The sequence below is a fragment of the Taeniopygia guttata genome, chromosome 4 (genome assembly GCF_048771995.1).
Source record: "Taeniopygia guttata chromosome 4, bTaeGut7.mat, whole genome shotgun sequence".
Lineage (NCBI taxonomy): Eukaryota > Metazoa > Chordata > Aves > Passeriformes > Estrildidae > Taeniopygia > Taeniopygia guttata.
The window spans coordinates 31,442,219-31,465,755 of NC_133028.1; the positions used below are offsets into that span (position 1 = coordinate 31,442,219).

The 23,537-nt window shown below is 34.8% G+C and overlaps 1 protein-coding gene across 4 annotated transcripts; it reads left to right on the forward strand.

The window, feature by feature from the left end:
• The first annotated feature begins 38 nt into the window (after positions 1-38).
• On the forward strand, positions 39-22,952 carry PDLIM3 (PDZ and LIM domain 3). 4 transcript variants are annotated; one of them, XM_072928315.1, is made up of 8 exons: positions 40-266; positions 5,470-5,621; positions 7,217-7,301; positions 12,215-12,402; positions 15,895-16,158; positions 18,703-18,830; positions 19,951-20,062; positions 20,967-21,457. In XM_072928315.1, exons 1-8 carry the CDS (start codon positions 174-176, stop codon positions 21,154-21,156), a joined length of 1,212 nt encoding a protein of 403 aa, XP_072784416.1. In that variant the 5' UTR covers positions 40-173; the 3' UTR covers positions 21,157-21,457. The 4 variants fall into 4 exon arrangements, with proteins under 4 accessions (XP_012428965.2, XP_072784416.1, XP_012428963.2 ...); XM_012573509.5 differs by lacking the exon at positions 12,215-12,402 and adding an exon at positions 12,861-12,928; XM_012573511.5 differs by lacking the exon at positions 15,895-16,158 and having other exon boundaries at positions 39-266; positions 20,967-22,952.
• Positions 22,953-23,537: the final 585 nt, after the last annotated feature.

Here is a 23,537-nt window from a genome sequence, read left to right on the forward strand (position 1 = left end):
GGGATAAAGTGCAGTGCCCAGAGCTTTGGAATGAGTAAAACTTCTTAGGAGATATAAAAGGTCGGCTGCCCTGTCTGGCAGGTGCTCTGCTGACAGTCAACCTTCCTCCTATAGCTCAACTTCTCACACAGACCCAAGGAGAAAAGAACAGTGACAAGGAAAATCTGTCCACAATGCCACAAAATGTTGTTCTCCAAGGACCGTCACCCTGGGGATTCAGGCTCTCAGGAGGAATAGATTTTAACCAACCCTTAATCATAACCAGGGTATGTACTCTTTCCATTTCCTGTCTGTTTGTTCCATTAAGTAGTTGCTGTAGATTTCCATCTTTTATTTTTCTGGAGTTCAGAGATGCAGACAAAGCTGTGAGTAGATAAAAAAGTAGCTGCTGGTTGTGAGGAAAGCCAGCTGAATACTAGGAGTTATTATAATGTGTTGTGTGACATGTTTCTGTATTGGTCTAAAAGACTTTAACTGCAGTTCTACTTAGGTCTCAAAATTAAATTCAAGTGCCTTGGCAGCAGAAAAACCCTGGCATGATTTCCTAGGCTTTCAAAATTACATTTAAACCTACTAAAAGCAAGATCTCACTTTTATGCTTTCAACAATTAGCCTCTCTGATCATTGGGGGAGAAAACTGCTTGGCAGCAGCTCCTCATGCCTGGGAGTTTGTGCTTTGCAGATTAATCTAACTCTTATTTAATTAAACCAAGTTCTGTTTATTGCCAGCAAAGGCAAGAATAACTGTTTTTACATATCTGAAAGTTTTCACTTTCATGAATGTTAAAAGTGTGAGTTATTAGAAATCTACTCAGCCCTGCATACAAAAGAGGGTGGGTTATTTGGTGGTTTTTTTGCCATATTTAGAAACTAAAAGTTTACCTTGCCCTCCCTCCCCTAATACAAGGCAAGAATTTGAGCCTTCATTCTTTTTCATGGATTTTGAGGTATTAGCTGCAATATAAGAAACCAGTGAGTCGATCAATGTAGCATACAACATACTGTCAGCTGCCCTGCACCTACAGATCTGCTCAAAAGACAGGATATATACTTTGAGAAATTTTATCTTTTAAAAATTGTGTTCTATGCACATCAGGCTAGAATTCATTCTCCTTATATTTCTGCTGCTTTTCAGGACCTTAGACACACCAAATATGTGTTCCATGAGCCTCCAAATTGCTATAGGGTTTTTTGGTTTGTTTTTTGGTTTTTTTTAAAGCCCTACACTATGACTCACTATATACACTATGCCTGGTACTGAGTAAATGTCAAAAGCCTTGAAGGATGGATACCACTAGTGATGTCTTACAGTAAATATGCTTCTAATCAAGAATCAATAGAAAGTTTAAGGACCATCTTTTCACATATTAAATACTAAAAATTAACTTCGTGATTTGTTCCAGATTTATAAAAGCATTAAAAATATGTATTTTAAATAGAAGTAAATTAAAATGCTATTATTTGACTGAATGAAGTTGCATAACAACTATTCATAGAATATAGCAAAGCCTTTGGAGATAGAGGAGACAAACACTGAATTTTAAAAAAATCTCTGGATGTTTTGGGGCCTTCATTGCCTTTTATGGGCCTCTAAAAGAAAAATAGTTTCCATTATCTCTAATGAAAAATATTTTAGCGGTGTCTGGTTTGTATTTTCTTTGTGTTTAGATTAAGTGCAATGAAGTTTAAAACTGCAATAACAAAGGATGTTACTATAAATATAACTTTCTAAAGAATAAATTACTTTGCAGTTGACTCATACCTACCAAATGCCTCACAAGACATGAGCCATTGGTTTCTGGCATATTACAGAAATGCTCAAAATCACATTTCAAGTAGTACAATAAAATATATATATTAAATATATATATATAGGAAAAGAAGGTTACATTTGCTTAGCTCACACTTAAGAATATTAACAGTAAATATGTTTAAAGTTAGTATTTTTGTTGCCACTGCATATATTTAGAAGAGTTCCTCAATAAGTATTCATGCAATAGCCCTTAACAAATAGAGAATATTTCAAAAGATTCACCACTCTTGCCTCTTGGAGTTAGGTGTTCTTTTTGTAAAAGTTATCATAAGCAGCCCATTCACACTAGGTTTAACTGTCCTGAGAAGAAAAGCAGAACAATACATAGAAATTATTTTAAAATATATTCTGAATAAAATAATTGGACAGGTGTTAAGACTGGCTGGTTATGTCCTTGTTCAACAAGAGACAGCTTTTATCAGGACTTGTCAAGAGAGACAGACATAAGAGATCATTATCCACCTGTCTAAAGAACAGATGTCACTTCAAAAGCTCATGTAAAAATCGTTCTGTTGTTTTGACTGTTTCAAGCAAATGCAAAAACTACAGACCATGATCACTGGGAGAGAGGAAGAACAGGAAGGGAGTAAAAGTCAATGTATTCAAATTCTATTATGGTCAGAAACAATAAATTAACTACAAAGACTGAAAATATTAAAATCCTTGGAACTTTGCATAGATGCAAATAAATTGCATTAATGAAACTGATTACAGGAACAATTGAAACTTTGTATAATTTGGAGAGAATGGTAAAACACTATCAAATCTATATTTAAGTTCTATTTTATTTTTATAGACCATTACCAACCACAATGCAAGTACTCATAGTAATTCAATTTTATGTTTAGCCACTCTGCAGACATTCATAGCTTTCTTCAGAAAATACAAAACCTGAAATATTTATGATGGTGTAAGGTGATAAAATTTACAAGTCCATTATCAGATGCAGAGATGTTTTTTTCAGAGTTTCATTGGAGACATTTGACCCTCACATGGTTAAACAGTTAGTCTGTGACATCTGAATAATCAACACGTATTTTTGTATTTATCCAAATCCAAGACACCCGGGATACAGGAGTAACAGGCATAACATGCAGACATGGCCTGAAGAGCAAGGCAAAAATTTTCCCAAAGCAACACTAAAATCTACCTCATGAAGCCGGGGTGAGCAAGCAACAAACACTACAGTCACAAATAAACAGTTAATGTGTCACTAATAAGAAACAGCACCACTTACATTATTGAGGTACCCACAATATCAACATCATATCCATGATATCCTGCACTGCACAACATGATCCCTTCCTATAAAATGTCGTCTGCAGGGCAGGCAGCTGCTCTGCACCCTAGCAGGCCTGGGCATGTAGAGCTCAGCACCACCATCAAGGTGTTAAGGCCCAAGAGACATCTCAGGAGCTTGGCAATGATCAATTCAGCCAAGGAATAGGAAATACAGACTCCTGTGCCTTTCCATCCTTGCTCCCACCAAATGACAGTAACCCCATTCAAACATCTAAGTGCTATCACTGCAGCTGCTGACAAATTACAAAAGCAGGGATTTAGCAGCAACATGGAGCAGGGCATGTTCTGCTAGCAGCACAGCTGCAGGGGAATGCACTGTGCTAGGCAGATACACTACTTTATAAGGCAGGATCACCATCTCAGGGCTTTGCTGCAGTATGTCACAGGTACAGCAGATGATTTGTTGTGACTTTTAAAACACATAAGCTGCAGAGTAACCTCCATAAGAGTTATACAAGCTAAGTTACTCTTGAGAGGGAACCAAGAATGGTTGGTTTGCCCAGTTAGGTATTAAAGCACCAACAGTCACATCGGAACACGAAGAATTCTGCTGCAGTTTGTCATTGCAGACATATTCACAACATGTTAAGCCAAATCAGGATCAATTCCATGTTGAAGGCAGAAGAGTGATTATACCTCTAACCCCTGTCTTATTATAGTGGTATAAGTGGTCTCAGTGCTGATCACTTACACTTGCAGATGTGGAAGTTTGAGAAGTAGACAATTTTAAAGATTTCAGACTCAGAATTTATAAACAACTTCCTCAATTCATATTCAAACAGATTATTCAGGCACCTGAACACTTTGTTAAGCACACAATTCACTAGTCCATTCTTTTGAAGACTGAGAGTGTAAAAGCCTGAAGCTGGCCACAAGCACCCCTTTGGAAAGTTTGCCTGACTTGATAATAACACATGCATTGTAGTTTGCTACAATGATATCAGAAAAAGGTTACATGCAGAAATGCAGAAAAAGAGCTCACAAAAGAATCTCTTTGATAATTCAGACTCACCTAATGGAGATGGAAAGAGGAGAGAATTACTCCCCTTCACTGATTTTTGCCATTATTTCAATACTAATACAGTGCAGCTCATAGTAAAAAAATTTATATTTGGCTTTTATGTTGATAGTAGTGTTCCCTTCAGAGACAAGTCTGCCAGCTTCTCCAAAGCTGGGGTTCAGAACACGCTGGAAGTATGCTGGGCAGCTTACTCTCTTCCTTTGCTGGAAAACTGTGAAACACCAGCGCTGAGTAATGCCTCCACAGTATGTTTTACAGTCAAGACAACATGTGCTTTCACTATAGCAGAAAATAGTAAGAAAAATCCTCTCCGATAGCTTTTTCATTTAATATATGCCATAGGTAAATGAACTGCATTTAGAAATAAGACTATAGTGACATTTTTTTGCCTTCACACTGGGATTTATTTACTTACAAATCGGCAGCTAATGTTACTTTGCATGGCCAAACTTGTCCCTTCTGCTGTTCAAGAGCTGAATTTCAAAAGTTTATGTGCTACATGCATTAATTTCATGTTGCTGTCTAGGTAATCAAGAGATGCCCAAAATGGCAATACACATGTAAGGGACAGAGATCCCACTCAGTGACCTAATATCTCTTTGTGTATGTGTAAGTGTTTTGGTAGCAGAAGAAGTCACCTCTTGCAAATAGAGGCCTGTAATTCTGGAACAAGCTTCAGTAACATCTAAGGTCGTGGCCTCTCTACCATAGTTATTTTAGAGCAAAATTATGTTGTATTTCAATTAGTTTCACAACCATACAGAAGTTTGTCAACTAGACAGAAAAAGAAAAAAAGCAAGCATAGAAAGATAAGCTTAGGGCTATTTCTGTGAATGCCACAGATGGTGGTACATGTATATAAGGTATGATTTGCACCACACAGACCACCATGAAGGATCAGGGCCACTGTTACTTAAATGCCATGGGATTTAAACCTAAGTACTTTAAGGAGTTTAGCAGCACAATTTCTTACCAGTTCTTTTCTACTGCTGACGTTGTTAAGGGGAAAACATAGCTTTTTTTCAAGCAAATTATATATACAATGGCAGTAGAGAAAGAATATTTAAAGATGCGTTACAGAATTAACACTGAGTAATGGTGAGTAATTACAGAAATCAGAGGGGAGAGTAATGCAGAAAGGTGAAGATAATTTCTTTCTAATTTGGAGTTATGAATAAAACATTCATGTGGTTTCCTGACAATAGAACTACTGAGCCTTTAGCAAAATACGTCCCCCATCCAACAGGAAATAGGAGAACGTGATGAAGTTTATTTTCTCTATCAATTTTTAGGCATGCATGGTGATTAAGCAGTTACATTTTGGTCTTTTCAGATTACACCTGGAAGCAAGGCTTCAGCTGCCAACCTGTGCCCTGGTGATGTTATTATAGCTATTGATGGTCTAGGCACAGAGAACATGACACATAATGATGCCCAGGAGAGAATTAAAGCAGCTACACATCAGCTTTGTTTGAAAATAGAGAGGTACGTGTACACATCTGCCTATTTCTGAAAGAAGATGCTACTCAATCAACAGTACAATTATTATATGGTCTAACTATTCAAAATAGCTTGAGGAAGTTCTCAAGATCCTTAAAATTACAAACAACCAGACCTACCTCTTAAACTCCAGATCAAGCAAGACTCCCCAAAACTCATCTTTGTAGGCACAAAAAGAACAGCTTCCCTCAGGTCATTCACACTGTAATTCTGCTGACTGCACAAGTCCTCTGTTCACTGTCAGTAAGCAAGCAGCTCTTCATGTTTTGGGGAAATAATAAAATCTTCATCTAGTGTCAGTTGTTCAGTGACTTCTCTGCTCTAACACTCCCTCAGCCACAGGTGCTTATCACTGCCTCCTTCTCCCAGCCACTCATAAAGCTGCCACTGCATCACCCCAGTAAGGGAAAACAGCATCATGTCACACTTTCATAAGGGGTGACAAAGGAGTGAGTTTAAAGCCAATCAATCTCTTTGGTCACAACTTATTAAGCCTAATAAAGGATTCTCAAAGCAATGTTCAAAATAAAAACAGAAACACTGTCTTACCTGAACTGCAGTAATCCAGAAACTTTTGTTTGTTTGTACTTTTCTCTCTCCTAGAGTTAGGAAAAGAAACAATCTGCAGCTTCACATCTCCAGCTGAGTTTGTTCAGCCTGTAATCAGAATCACTTGGCACACTCTTTCAGCTGTCTCCAAAACTAAGACAGGGCTGATTAACCTAAGGCTCTCAAGGAGGCACAGCTCTTTATTGTATGTGACTGCAATATTTCTTTTGCAATACAAAAGTGTTTCTTGTTTTTAAGGAGTGTTGTTGAATTACTAGAGCACACACCATAGTTAAAAATTCTTTCTGTTAATTCAATGTTCTGCTACAGTTTGATATGCCATTTAACAACTATCTTGGGATGTCAGTTTCAAGATGTGCTAAATATATATAGAACAAGCAGCACCAGATTAATATTTAACATTACTACTATGCTACTTTAAAATTAGCAGCCACGTTTCACTTTGTCAATAAAAACAGAACTGTAACTGATATTTTCATGTTTGTTACTTCTGCCTACGTGACTGAAAGAATCATCTCTGCAACTTCAATTTCCCCTTGCAAATACTTTGCATATTTAGATTACACTTCAACATTGAAAAGCAGGCTTGACATGAAAATTATGGTCTTTAAAAAAAAGAAATTGATGTTTAGGATTATTACTAATATATTCAGCTATTCATATAAAATATTCTGAGGACCTAACATTAAGTCTTGTAACCATTAAAAAAAAAAAACAAACTGAAAAGTTTAGTCAGCTCAGGTCAGAAAGACACTAATCTCCCTTTCCTTTTGCATTTGCTAACTATTAACAACCTATTTCCCATTGTTAATAGCATACATAATTTTTTTAAAAGTAAATACATTTTATATATATCGGTTACCTAACATTGACATATTTTTATGTCAAAATACTAAAAGAGCATAGAAAAAGACTGCAGATTTACAAGTTGTATTATATTTTATGGGGACATACACAACTCCATAATAATTCAAATTATTTAAATTCTGTCTTTCTTTCTTTCTTTCTAGGGCAGGAACTAAATTATGGTCCCCACAAGTTTCAGAAGATGGCAGAGCACATCCCTTTAAGATAAATTTGGAAGCTGAACCTCAGGTATGAGCTCTGAAAAGTTACCTAACCATTTTCATTTGCCTTTTTAAACTCAAAAAAAATCTCTCTTGTGGTAATTAAAATTCTTTAACTAGAACTTCATCCATAAGTGGCCAGTTTAAGCTCATATGAACCACCATGACATCCAAGAACACCATTTTATCTGACGCAAGGTTTTTGATTTTTCAGCTGTAACCAAAACAAAACATTAAAAAGCTACAACAAATTCTCATTTTCCTTTAAGAGTCTACATATCACCGTAGTTTTAATATAGAAATAAAAGAAGTCCTCTTATTCTGATACAGTTCAAGTTGCTTTAACTCTTTTAGAGATTCTTCATCATAGAAGGAAGTTCTTCATTCAGGAATAAATATCAAGTAACTAAGTGATGAACTCATCAGATCACAAAATTCATTTTGATTTAGTCAGTTAAACAAAGAGATCTTTAAATGCTGTATCTCTTTACCTCCGTACATTTTTATACTATGCCACAGAACTGAAGTTTACATATTCACATAAGACCCATGTACAGGTCAATAAGCAAATCACTCATCACTGCTGACTAGGAAAGTCTTGATCGCTGTATATGGCTAAAGCAAATCCTGTCAATCAACAGCCATCTCTCTTTTCAAACTCAAAAAAAGAAAAGGTTGCTATGAGTCAAAGCCTTCATATTGCTAATAGCAAATTAGCTAGCTACTGCTTACAACTCATCCTTTACTTCTTTGTCATTCCTCTTTAACCTACATAAACATTTGCTATTATCTCAAGAGCAGGGAGGGAAGAATAGTCTGCTGATCCTGGAAGGCCTGGTTCAAAGCAAATATGTCAAAGTATTTATTCTGTGATATCCTAGGGGGAAAAAAAAGTAAGTCTAGATTCCATTTCAATGATCCCTGTACAATACTTCCACCAATTCTGTTTTCACAGAGATGATCTCAAACATAAATACAGCACTTCAGTGTTACATTTCTCTCTCTTCTTTCTGATCTAAAACTTGCATTAAGTAATACAGCAAACTCCATCAGAAATAATATAGCCTCTTCAGCAGCAGAAATACTATAGTGAAGGAACAAAACTATTTTAAATGCATATTCTTGTGGAAGAGCTAGGACACATATTAGCTATGGAACAAATTCATTAAAAAAGCTATAGAGAAAACCATGCAGGTATGCATGACACAAGAGCATTCCCTCTGCATGAAAGCTGCATTCCTAAAAAGGACAGTTCCTTAAAAATAGATCACAAGATTTCACTAAGTGCTATTTGACAGACTATTGAAAAGCAGACTCCATTGGGCAATCAGAAAAACTGTTTCTCCTAGATTAAATGGCCAGCATTTTCATTTAGTATATCTCTTTTTCATTCCTAGGAAGTTCAGAAGTACTGAGTATATTTCATAAACAACAGGCATCCAAAAAGTAGCAATGCTTGCAAGCCAATAACCATTCCTGGAATGTTTTATGTTTTAGATTAGATTCTTCCATCTGAGTATCCATCACTCCCCGTTAAACAATAAAAATCATATAGCCTATTTTTCTACAATTGCTGGAATTTAAAATTAAATTTTGCAGCATATTTAGTCACAACACGAGACACAGAAGCATGTATACCAGTACAGAAAACAGTAAAAGTTTCTTGAATCTCAGATGACAAATTTTTGCATAACTACAACCTGTGCTGTCCAAGTCTTCTAAAACAAAAATTACTCAAAAGGTCATAGATCTTATAAATGTATCAGTTTTTTTCACTCTCATCAAACAGACATTTTATAATTCACTAAGAATGTTATGAGAAGACAGTTATTTAAGATACATTATGAGCCAACTAAATAACAATAACAAATGACAACTTACACAGTCTTCTTAATAAGTACCTAATTCAAGTTTGTAAGCTAATAAAAGATACTTACAAATGAATGGAAACCCTATTTTGAATTGTTCAGCTATGTGGCCAAATATTTGGCCACACAATGCTTACTTTAGTTTCAATGAATGAAAATTATTCTACGGGTGCATGGAGATGGCTGTGTAAAACCTGATAAAAAATTACATATTGTGCCTACATACAGCTATGGAACAAGGAACCTTCACACTGTAGCAAACTTGTGAATCAGCCTGAGAATCTCACAAAAACCATCTGGAGACTGATGCAGTCAATTGTCAGAGCACTGAGAAATTTCTCACTATTTTTAAATCTGGGAAGAAGAAACTGAGGCAACAATTCTAATCCACAGCAATAAGTGGCCGACTGAGAGTCACTCTTGACAGCTACACATTCCCACATAAAAAAACAGTCACCCTGATTTTGATAGCCTGGAACAACCTTTAGTGTGATGGATAAATAATAGGAAATATAGGAAATAGCAGACCACTTGAAGAATTACTAGTACAATCACATCGTATTCTGAATAAAAGCAATTTAAAACATAAGGTTCTCAACAAATATAAGTGGAAAAAGAAAACAACACCATATAAATGGCAAATTGTCATTGTAAAAGAATATAATGACTTGTAAATGTTTTCTGTCATGATCCCTCTAACCTCATTGAAAATAATTTTGTATTCATTGCCACAATTTCTTGAATTGTTTTTATTTGAACTTTTCTTTCTTACTTCTATCTTTGCCTTTGAACATTTTGTTCAGTCAGACTTGACTTTTGGCCATCAAGGAGATCATACATTCCTGGGAGATATATTATGCACGTAGATAAGTATAAAAATCTAAAAAAACATAACCCATTGTTCTAAGAAGTAAGTTTATAGTCTATTACATTTATCATCAACTTTTGAAACAATATAATTGTGCTGGGCTAGTTTTGAGGACCTACATCTCTATATTCAAAGATAGAAGAGCATTCAAAGATAAAGCTCTTAGTCACATGATCTCTCCAAAATGCACACATTTGTGTTCTGTCACAGCAATTACCCCAAGGAAAGCCATCATATAGGCTTTTGGTGCTACATTATTTCTATTCCTGATACCCGTATCAATGCAAAAATGTAGCTAGCCCCACAAAAAATCAGTCAGTTGGGAAAAATAATTAATAACTTAAGTACTGTAATTTTCCAATATTCCTATTTTGACATTTCAACAACTTCCAGTTCTCGTTTAGCTTTTGAACTAAAAGAGGACTTCTCATACATTCAATGATATAGAATAAACACAAGAGCTGGACTATTTTTGCTGCTGTATGTTCTGTCACTGATGTTTTATATTAATAGATGAGTTATAAAGAAAGCAGAATTCAAGTTTCACTAACTGCAAATTGTTTCACAACTGTTACATTGTAAACATGCTGTTATGGTGCCACATCTTCTGTTCATTTCTCTATAAGAAATGAAATATGGGGATGAAATTACAATGTTCACAGTTGGTTTTCTTTGTTTTGTATCATACATGGATTTGAATCAATTTTAAATACTTCCAAATTAATATCTTTCATTAAGTAGCCATGATCCTAAACTATTAGATTATTTCAATTTACTAATACATTCTGTTAACTGCAACTCCTTTCTATCAGACAGAAAGAAGTAATTGCAAGTAAAACCTTTGTGCTTATTTATCTGATTACTGCTTTCAATAGCTTCTTAAAGTGCAATGCTGCTAAACATTTTCATTTAATAAAACTGCTTTCTACTGTTTGCATTTTCTGGTTGCATATTCTATATATCCATGACTTTTCTTTAGTGTGATCCTAAATATATTTTGGAAACTGTTGTATAACAATTGTACTCAAACCAAAACTGGAGAACTGGAAAATATTTCTATGAAAATTGAAGTATTAGCCTGTGCTTTCTTAACATTGCAAGTTCAAGTTTGTAAAGAAAAGACAAATTCAGATTGTAGAAACCTATTTTTTAGAAACAAAAGCTTTTTATTCCATATGGATGGAAGTTCAAATACTATTTCCAAAGAGTGCCACATGCCATCAAGACAAGGTGATGGACTGCAGCAGTTAATGTTCTTCCTTCACCCACTACGGAAAAAGGAAAAACCCTCGGCAGATGACAACATTTTTTTTTTTCAAAGTCGCTATTTCTGAGGCTTAGAAGTAGACCTGAGCTGGAAGGGCCTCAAAGGACACTGTAATAAATACGCAGAATAAAAATAAGTGAATTTTCATGCAGTCAAATGTCTTTATCATTCCTGGCCAGCCACTACAGAAGGACACATTAAGATATCTGATAAAATATTAGAGATTTTATTTCCATACCTTATCCCTTTGAATTCCACAAATTGAAGAAATTATCCTGGCAAATGACCAAAAAAAAGTATGGCAGAATATGGGCACATAGGCAGAATGATTTCTAATTTACCTATTTCTGGGGTTTACTTATTTATGACAAATTCACATTTAATTGTAGAGCAGTGCAATTTTTGATACACAGATATGCTTTAGAAATTAAATACATTCAAAAGAATGTCCTCAATCTGATGTATGTTCAAGATTTTATTTCAGTCAAAAGAAGCATTAAAAATTATGGTTTATCTAGGTAAGACACTTACAATAAAATCATACTTTTGAAAGTCCTCTATCATTATGTGATGAAAATGAAGAAGCTAGAGATTAGCACTAAAGCAAAGAAATTAAGATAAGCATACATGAAATGTTTTGAAAGAATAATGTAAACCATGACAAATCTGATGACCAACATGAAAGGTCATTATAATATTCATCCCTCTCATTGCTTCTAAGCCTTCTGCTTTCCTGGAGGTGACAAATTAATATGTATGGCTCAAATAATACATACAAAATTCATGGAAAAATATTATATGCTTGCACCAGTTAAAAAATAACAGAGTTGCAAAAGTAAAAATGCAGTAATTAACAATACTGGTGTTGTCAGATTTACTCATTGCTAGCTTTGGTGTGCATTGTAGCTCTGTGTGTTTTGTCTGCCTATCACGTACAGGAATTCAAGCCTATTGGTACAGCTCACAACAGAAGGGCCCAGCCTTTTGTTGCAGCAGCAAATATTGATGACAAAAGACAGGTAGTGAGCTCCTCCTATAATTCTCCAATTGGGCTCTATTCATCTGGCAATATTCAAGATGCGCTTCATGGACAACTGAGGGGTCTCATTCCTAACTCATCACAAAAGTGAGTATTGGCATTTACTTATGATACATCATCATTTGTGGTATATCATTATCTGTTCTGTTTTCAATTTTAAAGTCCAGCTCTTGCTGTTTTTTCTGAGAATCAGGAGATTATTCATTATCCAAAAAAAATGGGTGATCAAGGAAATATTTTTTTCCAACACTAAGAAGTATCCATTCAGCTTTCTAAGTAGCAATGCTGCAGGTAGCTAAAATTTACCCTCTCTTTTGGGTTGCAACACTACCCTCCAACCTCCTCTCCTATAAGTGCACTTTACTCTGAATGTTTCTGAACACTACAGTGATTGCATTTTGAACACCAGGAATGAACAAACTAAACATGGTTACTTTTTGGCTAAAATTTGTAAACATGTTAGCTACATTTAAACTCGAAAGCATTATGACTGAATGAGCATTTGTAGGCCAAAGAAAGGTATTTTATCTCTTTTTTCTTTACAGGATATCAACTACTTTGAACACAAGCATAATATTCGGCCCAAACCCTTCATAATCTCAGGCCGAAGCAGGTTATAAACTTTGAGTGCTGTGCTGGGTTTGATGCATGGTGTTATTTTTTTAATGGACAGATACTCACCATTGACATTAATTAAGTATTCTGATGCATTTGAAATTTACTTGTAGTAGTAGAGAGCGTAATGCTGAGATTAAAAGCAAACAACCAAGAAGACTTTCAGAGCTCAGGCTTGACATTCAAATTTCTCTTTCCAAAACAAAGTAGATCTACACTCCCATCTCAGTTATACTGATCAGAGTCTGAAGTAACTGCAGCCATGATTCAGTTTACAGTGCAGCGCCAGATATTGTACACTTACAGATCTTTGGCACTGTGAACTTCTTCTGACCAAATGTAATGTAATTTGTTAACGTGCTAAATAAAAGATAGCTACATGGTACATATATATTACTTATTACATATAAATAAAAAATAGCCTACACATAAAGATACCTAAAGATAGAGAGTTATAAGCCAGGCCATTCAGAGATTTCAAACTTGCATTTCAGCAGACCTCTTTCCAGAGGGCAATCTAATGCTGAACTAAAAGCAGGAAAACTGATGACACAGATTTTTAAAGTTCCAATGCAGAAAATCTTATATATTTATATCCACCATTTTTGTGTAATAAACCTCCATCTTAACTGGTGATGAAATTCCTCACTACTCTTTTCATTATTACAGAGGGGAGAAAAACAATGTAAACTCTGTGGCTAAAAAATACAAGGAAACTCAAAAGGGCCTGAGGGATGAAATATATTGTGATGTGATCCTTTATCCTTTCTAGCAGTAGCAGTTTGTGGGATCAATAGGTAAAATGTAAAGCTGGCTTACAAGTGCCTAGATTTATTAAAAATCAAATGAGTATCAAAAGCCTAATCTCACAATTCAGAAATGAAATGATGTAGTATTTTCCATTAAAATGTTGAAGGTAATGGCCTCTTACCAAAATATAAGATGAAGAAAATAAACTGCAAAAACTACTCCAGCAGCAATGCAACAAGTTTAAGAACTTTGGCTGGGCAAGGTCTGTCCAGAATTCTAGCCCTGGGGAGGGTCTGCAAACTGCAGAATCTCTGACACGGTGTTACATCTACAAAACCTTGGTTTGTTACAGTTTTTCTACTACTTTTTCATCAGTTAGATGCAATCCACTGCTAAACACAGCAAAAAACAAACTACCACCTCAGCTCTAAATATCCCTTTAGAATAGAACAGCAGAGGCTAAATAGGACTTTGACTAAAAGAAGACATGACTGTGGACTGTGAGTTTGAGCTAATGGATTGGACATTGGACAGAATTGTGGACTTTACTCTGGTGAAACTACCTGGAAATTTTATTTAATATATAACTATATGTTATCTATTTTTTACCTATAATTTATTCTGGTTTAATATTATTTTGGCTTCACGTAGCGAAAGTGAGAGTTGTGTTTTTCTAGACTTTTCTTGCTACATTCCATTTACTAACAGTGTTAGCACTGACAGAACTTACTCTAATGCATGATCTGATGGTGTTATTGTTTCTTCTAAAAGAAAATACTGCAAATATGTATGTTGCCCTGTGTGAATTTTTTGGCTGGCTCATGCTTGGTGATGATGTACAACTATATTTGCATTAAGGCTTGCCTACCATTTCAGGAATGCTTTTGTTTGATATGTCTTTGATGAAAAAATGTATATTTCCCTTTAAAACTTTGAGAAAGTGGTCCTACACAAATTCTGCTTTGAATCAAAGGGAGAATTTTGAGTTTTCTACTCCACCCAAGAGTAGCTACTAGGCAGAGTTCTGTACTATCAAACTGGGAAACAGAGCATTGTCGCATTGTCCCAGGTTTACACAGAACCCTGATATCAGGGTTGATGATATCATTTATTATCCCACAGAATATTACATAAACGGTAACCAATGACTGCAGAAAGATTTGGTTATGTGCTGTTACACAGCAACAGCAAAGAAATACTCCATACCAAAGAAAGCCTCTGAGGTACTATGCAGACAAGATTGAAGTGTTCAAAACAGTCATACTGAAAAAGACTTAAGGTCTAATATTCACATACTTTTGCTAATCTTTTTCCAGGTATGTTGATTTGGAGTACAGTTACTTCAGTCATGTCAAGCAACACTACTATTTTTAAAAAGTGTGCCTCTTATTTTTTATATATAAATTATATGCAAAGTCTACTTCAAAAGTTGTAAGTTTCATTCTCTAAATTAACCCATTGTTCTTGTGAAGGACCACTTTACATTCTACTGGAAACACTGTAATTTAGAAAAGCAAAAGTAAGCCTGGATGTTTGAGTAACTTTTCTTCATTGTATTGATCAACAAATACTTTTTTAAAAAAATTGTTAAACTAGTTTTAAAAGATTCATAAATATCTTACTCTAGAATTGAAGTAAATCTAGGAAATGGCACATTCATTATTTTACACTACTTCATAGGAGTTTTTCAGCAGTGTAGTGAGATGATTGGAGGTACAGAACTGGAATGATGTGTCTAGGATTATTCCAGTGTTGCAGGTGTTTATTCTGTGTCTGATATGAACAACTTACATAGACTTTGCCTGCTACCATTTTAATAGATTATAAGAATTACTCACTTAAAACAAAGATTTTTAGGGAGACTTAATTATTCCTCAATAAAACCTAGCATTAAAAATGTAAAATAATGTTATATACTGAATTATTTACTCTATCAAAGGATTTTTACTATCTTTACTAGCTATTAAAAAAAAAAAAGCATGCTAGAATTTTAAGGACTGCTTTATAGCTGGCCTTGATACTTTTTATAGGAACTATCATCAATAACTACACATACTTTTGCTTTTCTCTACTTTTTTTACTTTTGCTTTTTGGAGCTTGTTCCGTTTATGCTTTTAAGCGCTGTTAACATCACGGTACCCCTGTCCTTTTGTCTTTGCTCTCTGTAATGCCATGCACACTGCACTCTTTCCTGCACTCTGGCCATGAACACAGTGGATGCAGCACTCCTTCGGGGCTGGACTGCGGCAGTGGGCGCAGCACCCCCTCTTCAATTAGCACGGTCAGCTCCATCTGCCCCACCGAGCTGAAAGCAGTGTCCAAGATGGCCCCTAATGTTCCCCTGGAAATGGAGCTTCCCGGTGTCAAGATTGTACACGCTCAGTTTAACACACCTATGCAGTTGTACTCAGATGACAATATCATGGAAACACTGCAAGGCCAAGTTTCTACAGCTCTGGGGGAAACACCTGTCATAAGGTAATTAGAGGGGCATCTATAATATTTATGAATACACAAATTTAAAGTACACCAAAAAATAGTAACCCACTGTTTCTATGAAAAAGAAGGAAAAGGTTAGAGAGAAACCAAGTAATTTAAAACCATTCAATATTTTCACTAAAATACTAGTCATTTCTGGGTTTTAACCCAAAGTATTAAAGGAGTCCTTCAGAATATACATACATATTTCATAAGTAATAATCTTAGAATTACAGCTAATAAATATAAAACTATGATACTACCTGGACTATTACCTGACTGACCACTCCAGGACTCCGATTCCCTCCAAAATTTAAAACTTTTTAATAAACTATTATATTTATCTAATGATGATTTCATAATATCCTCATATTATTGATTCATAAAATAATAACTAAAATTTATATCCACTGTTGAAATTCAGGTTACGAAGATTAGGAAATATTATAGATTATTGCTGTGTTCTAGATACTTAACCCCCATTCTAGACAACTCATCCAGTACAAATAGATCTTGTACAAAAAGAGACAGAATTTACTGTAGGCCTACAAATCCATGTCTGACTTATGAATTTATTCAGTGCGCAACTAAAGTCAGGTAGAAACTTTACATATATGGATAACAACTATGATAATACAATAAAAACTTTTAAAACACTATTCTTTTTTTTAAGAGACAATTCACCATTTAAGTTGCTTTATCTTTACCTCTGCACAATAGTAACCTATTTTCCTGTTTTACAACAGTACTTAAGTCAATTCATAATATATATGGTGTAAACTAAAGCTAATTACTAATATTTGAAATAAGCAATAATCACTGGCACCAATGAGCCTTCTTCAGCACCTTGCAGAATTTGGCTGTTGCTAACAAAAACCTCTATATTTCTATAAAAGTATTTAGGTTCATTCTAATGAAAACTGTAGTTCATGAAGTCTTTTCAGAGTGAAGTTACTCTATTGCTTGAATATTTATGCTCAATCAGAACAATTAATGAACACTAAAAAAATATTTGCTGCTTCATTATTGTGAAAGAATGGATTAAGTTCAAAGCAATCAGATTTGACACTGCCTGTGACATCACCTACTCTATGCAAGTTTGAAATGTTTCTTGCTATGGGATGGTTTTCACTATGTATGCATTAAGAAATGTAAGATGACACATTTGTGTCTGGGTTTTTTGTCTTCTTTATGTAATTGCATTATCACTTGTTTTATATATATTTTAGTAAAGAGGAGAGAATGCAGGGGTTTAATTAAACATTGCCAAGAATTGTAAAAACTACACTACTTCATTAAAAGCTTCTGACAAGAGAAACTGGTAGATTTTTCACCAGCTTAAAGATGTCTCAAAGAAATCTACTGATTGATGAAAGTCAAAAAATTCATATAAGGAGCAGGGGTCACTGTCCAACTGCTGCTGCTCTTACTGGGCCATTTGGCAGCTTGGATGCTACCCTGGGAAACCAAACTATTTAAAGCAAAACCTGTCTAATTCTTTATGGACAGTAGGAAGCCAGTTGTAATAGGAAATTTAAATTGGACATTTGTGTGTGTTGCTTTAAGTTAACAAACTCCATCAAAGTAAATTTGGATGCTTCTGATTACCCCTCAGCAAGTGTATGAAATTTACAAATGCTACATATTCAATCTAGTTCCTGTCAGTGCATATAGTCCTCTACTCTTCCTCTTGACTACTGAGGATGCCATTTATCATGAACAATTTAAAATATTCAGCAAAGTTTAAAATCCCATTAAATATTCTCAGTAAAATCTTTGTCTCACAGGCCATTTGAGATCCAACCATCAACTGCTGTTTGGACAATAAATTACTTTATATTTTTATCATAACATTGCCATTGCAAAAGAAAGCCTTGTCTTTTTTTTTTTAATTAAATTAAGAAATAGAACCTCCATTTTTCAGTATTCACCTTACAGTGTTTCCTATTTTGCAATACTTATTTCACTCCTTTTTGTAATCTCTGTATGTTTAATAAATAACAATTCTCTTAGCCAACTAATCACTATATTACCTAGTTATTGAGCCAACTTAGAAGTCATGCTCTCCCAAAATATTTGACTGGTTAGGTTTTGGTTGACCTTATGTAAAAGCATGAGCTGTGATTTTAACAACATTCTTGAGGGCAGCTGCTGCAGAAAGGGAACTTCTGGATACCATAGCAGAGAGCACCTGGTAATACAGCATATAATAATAATAAAGATTGCTGGAATCAAACTTCTTTGAGATTAAATGGCCTTTTCTCAAATGCCAGTAGAGCCAAAACAGTAATAATGGAAATATGTAAATTAGTTTCTAGATTTATTTTTGTAACAATTGCACTGATTTAAGTTTTTTCATTACTTTTTACATCAAAAAGAGGCTATATAAAGCACTGCTACCTGGAGGAAAGTTTCTCAATAGTCATAGGAACACATCTTTATGTTTGTTTCCTGAATCATATTCTTTGCCTGGTAAAGATATTGCTTTAGAGTTATATTTGATATATATTTTATATAGAGTTATATTTTCTTTCTTTAACACAGTGACCCATCTCCCAACTCAGTGTCTCAGTCTGACGTGTACAAGATGCTGCACGCCAACCAGGAGGAGCCCAGTCAGCCGCGCCAGTCTGGCTCCTTTAAGGTGCTCCAGAATTTAGTCTCCGAGGAAGGTGGTTAATAACAATATATTATACCTGTTCAAATCATTTTAAATGCTTGGGGTGGGGGGGGGGGGGGAATTCATGAAGAAAATAAGAAAGATTAGAGATACAAGAATTTCTGAAAGCCCAAATCATTCCAGATCTCATAGTTACCACACCAGCTTCCTGCCATTTCCCCTTCTTGCTTGAATAGCAAGCAGTCTCCTCTGTGAATACAATGCAGGTGCTGATCACATTTTCCAGATTCTCCTCTCAGATTTTAATATCCAAAGTTGACTTTAACTGAACAATAAAGTTTTATCTGTGAGAATTTTTGGGACAAGCTGTTTATACTCATGACACCAAGAAAGAAAACACCCTCTTCCACATCTAGGAAAAGAGGAATTTAAACCAACTCCTGAAATCCCCTTAAAACATATTTCCTCTTCATTCTAAAGAAAAACTGAAGACACTATAATTTATAGTCATATTTCCGTCAAATGAAGAAGTTTTGAAAAGAAAATTATTTAAGGCTGTAAGCTTGTTATGTTTACAGTAAGCATAAAGAGCAAAATACAATCAAAATTAACCTAAAAAGTAATATTTTAGATTTTAATGTTTAAATATCAATATTTATTAGAGAAGGAATAAAGACATCTAATTGTCTACATATATATCATTGTGGGATTTTACTTAGCATTTTCTTGCATTTTTTGCTATTATTCTGTATTCATATCATGTTACTAATCTTTCCAAATTGTTGTACAGTTAGTTATATAAATAAGAAGCTTTCTGACAATAGGTCTTGATTATGACATCTTCCTGTGTTGAAGTCCAATCCTCCTCCCTCTCTGCTATACCCAGGACCTATTCTCAGAAAATTAGGTGATGTCCATGAGGCAGAGAGCACTGCATATGCAATCTTTTTTGTACTTGCTTTTGGCTACAGCTTACACATATTTCTCCTGATTCCAAAGAGGTGGAATCTGGCCTACTAAACTTTTCCAGTGACACAGCATTGTTTGTTCATGTAGGTGAAGGCCTGTAAATACATCCAGAAGTGTATGTACAGTACAGTGCAGAAAAGTACTTAACTGCATCAGATACTTTAATATTAGCCCATACATAACAGGATTGTTTTGTTTTTCAGATGGGCGCCCTGTGGGAACAAGAAGTGTGAAAGCACCTGTAACAAAGATACCTACTGCCATGCCTGGTGTCCAGAAAGTGCCACTGTGTGACAAATGTGGGAGTGGGATTCTGTAAGTTGTTTCTTTTTAGTTTTAGAAATCCCCAGCTCAAGCACACATCATCCTCAAACACCACTGCAAACTACAGAAGTGCGTTCCCATAATGCTGCTAGATCACAGAGATATAAAAATATATTGTTCTAAATGTCAAATTAGAACGTGTACTTGCAACAATTTCAATACAGATTATATAAGTTTTGACAATGTACCACTGAGGTTTTAATTGAGATTTCTCAGGACCTTTTGCAAGTCAACTATTAAAAAATACATAATGAAACCAGCAGTTACCCTTGCTGTGCTGTGTCAGGCTGTGAATTCTCAAAAATTTCTTGTTAATGCAAAGCATCCTTCTCCCAACTTTCTGGGAGTATCCAGAAAGCCTGTAGACCTGTTTTAAAACTATCAGATTTCTACCTTATTGACATCACTAATTTCAGTAAAGAACACAATGATGAACTGAGAAAACATAGACATGAAGAAAAAGCAAAGTGGTTTTGAAAGTCATTTTTGTCACCGTTTTGATAGGTTAGGCTGTAGTTTCTGTCTTGTAACCAAACCAATATGTTTCTTCAAACTCTTCATTTTCCAGTGCTCGTGAACAATGTGATCAACTCTACAGCATTTTATGTCGCCTCATTTTATGTCAAACTCAGCATGCAACTTTAAATGATATAGTTGTTTCTAAAACCACAAGATGAACAACTGTAAAGCCTTAAAATAAATACCTAGAACATATCTTGTATCATAGAATCATAGAACAGTTTGAGTTGGGAGGGACATTAAAGATCATCCAGTTCCAACCCCCCTGCCCTGGGCAGAGACACCTTTTAATAGACCGGTTTGCTGTGCTTTCTTTTCTCATTTTAAGTACATATGAATTAAATTCACATGATTTCTTTTCATTGTTTCCCTACAGAGGGACAGTGGTGAAGGCACGTGATAAATACCGGCATCCAGAATGCTTCGTGTGCTCTGACTGCGATCTCAACCTGAAACAAAAAGGCTATTTCTTTGTGGAGGGCCAGCTGTACTGTGAAGCTCACGCCCGCGCCCGCATGAGGCCACCAGAGGGATACGAAACAGTTACGGTTTACCCAAAATGCTAGTCCTAGGTTGGCACACAAATGTATGCATGCACACAAAAAGCCTTTACCAGCTTAGAACTGCAGTACAAGTGTCAGGATTTCTGCCTAAATCCAAGGTAGCAGCTTTTAAGCCTTTCCCTGGGGGATTCTGAGAGAGGCGAAGTCCTTATTAGCCAGAAATAATATATTATACCAGCAAAATTCTGCTAAAATATTGGTTTTGAATCTGTCAATATAACTCAAGGAAGTATAAACTGAAAACGCTCTCCTAGAACACAAAAAGTGAAACAGCTGAAGTATTACATGAATGCTACAGAATTATGTGCACACACATATATATATACATAAGAGCTGTAAGCAAGACATTATTTTGAACATAAATCAAGTATTTGTGCAAACACCAACACCATCAAAGTCTTACATGCTGGGTTGCTATAAATGTAGAAACATGACAAATGAGAAAAGCAGCTATTTTACATGTTTAGTACAAAATAAGCAGTTGTTCATGTCTGTTATTCAACTATCATAAATGTATGCCCCAAACATGTTTTCCTTACTTTCCTCTGAATTTGGGGTAATATTGCCTTAATTTTCTGATGCAGCAACTGTGATAAAAAATATGTCAAGTCACACAATAAAAGGGTTAGTATAATAAAGTGGTTAGTATGAAGTAAAACTAAAGTTCTGTGTTGTCTTAATGATTTTGAAATAATATCAACTTTCACATCACATTGCAGGAAATTGTTCTAAGACATGCACACACATAAATTGTGTTTTTGGAAAAAGAACCTCACACTCCAATAGGAATTAATTGTGAATTGAGAATGAAAACAAATTTTAAAACTTTTCTGCAGAAAATTATACAGGATTTTTGTATCTCCATTTTTAAATTTCCATAATAAGAACAACAGGAAAATATCATCACAATATCTTTATTGCTGGTAAATTAAAGCTTGGACAAATTTAAAAATAAATGTTAATTAAAATATGCAAAGGCAAGGTCTTTTATTAAAAAGCTTGGAGAAGTCCTAAGGAATAAAAAACCAAAAGCTGAAAGAATATGGATTTTTAATCAATTTCTAAAACTTGTCAAGGACTACATTGTTTTATGGTAGGTGCCAGCTATATAAACACAGGTAAAAGGAAAACTATACATGGCACTTTTAGAAAATATCAAACCAAGTAATAAATTCTTTATTGGGGTATTTTGAACTTGTTCTAAAGTAGAAAAATCTATAAAATTTTACATAAAGTCCACAAGACTAACAAAAATTATCTACCTAGCGACAAACAATCTTATGTACTTTGCCCATTCTATAATGTAATAAGCCTATAATACAAGTAAAATATGGAATCAAAATTAATTATATATACTTTCATTTTTTTTTAAATTCACAAGTCCCAAAGATTTAAATACAATGTCCACACATTCAAAAACTTTTCAAAATGTCTTAAAGTATTTTTTCAGAATTCAAAAGTTTTAAAAATGTGCGTGTCACTGCATTTATTACTTACATTTCCATTTCAAAAGCAGAGATTTTAAAAAAAAGTGTTGCACCCTTTTCAAGGTTCGTTCCTGAATTATTTTCGGGCACAAAACATAATTCTGCTCCTCAGGTGTCATAGAGGAAATGTGTAGTATTATTATTTTTTCATTGATAAATCTCATAAATCTGAAAATCCTTTTGAAAACAAGAGTGCACATAACGTCTATTTTTACAAACTTAAAATGTCATTGGTGTTTTCAAATGTTTGTTTCATTTTTATGTCTTTGTGGAGTAACTAAAAGTAAAAATAAATCTGCTACATATGATACATATTCTGTGTTTCTTTTCATCTGGTATGGAAAATGAGGAAGTGTGAGTGTCCAGTGACCTGACCACAGCAGAGGTTTGGATTTCAGTCTGAGAGAGCAGTGTGCTTTGGATGATCAGATCCCTGGCAAGTATGAAAGACAATTTTTATATTAAGTATTTGAGTACACATCCAGGGGTTTCTAAAAAAGATTGAGATCATGTGCTTTCCAAACTAAAGACTCAAACTCCTCTCTTTAACACACCAAACATACCAACTAATAATGTGGGGAAATTCTTGGAAATGCAGATACAAGAAGTCATAGAACACGACCTGATGCTAAAACTCTGGGGTAAGTTCAGTGGTATTGCATCATCATGTAGTGCTATTTTGGGAGGTTTGAAATTGAATGTGGCTTTGATAGAATCAGAAGGTAAGCCTACCTAATTGCAGGTACTGACCTAGATGAAAACCCGTACAACAATATAACATCAAGTGAACCATGATTTCAGTTAATGCAGATTCTGAAATCTCTGATCCTGATAGAGGAGGAAAATAGGAAATCCCACCCCACAGTCACTTCAGTCTGGGAGAACTGAATATAGTTT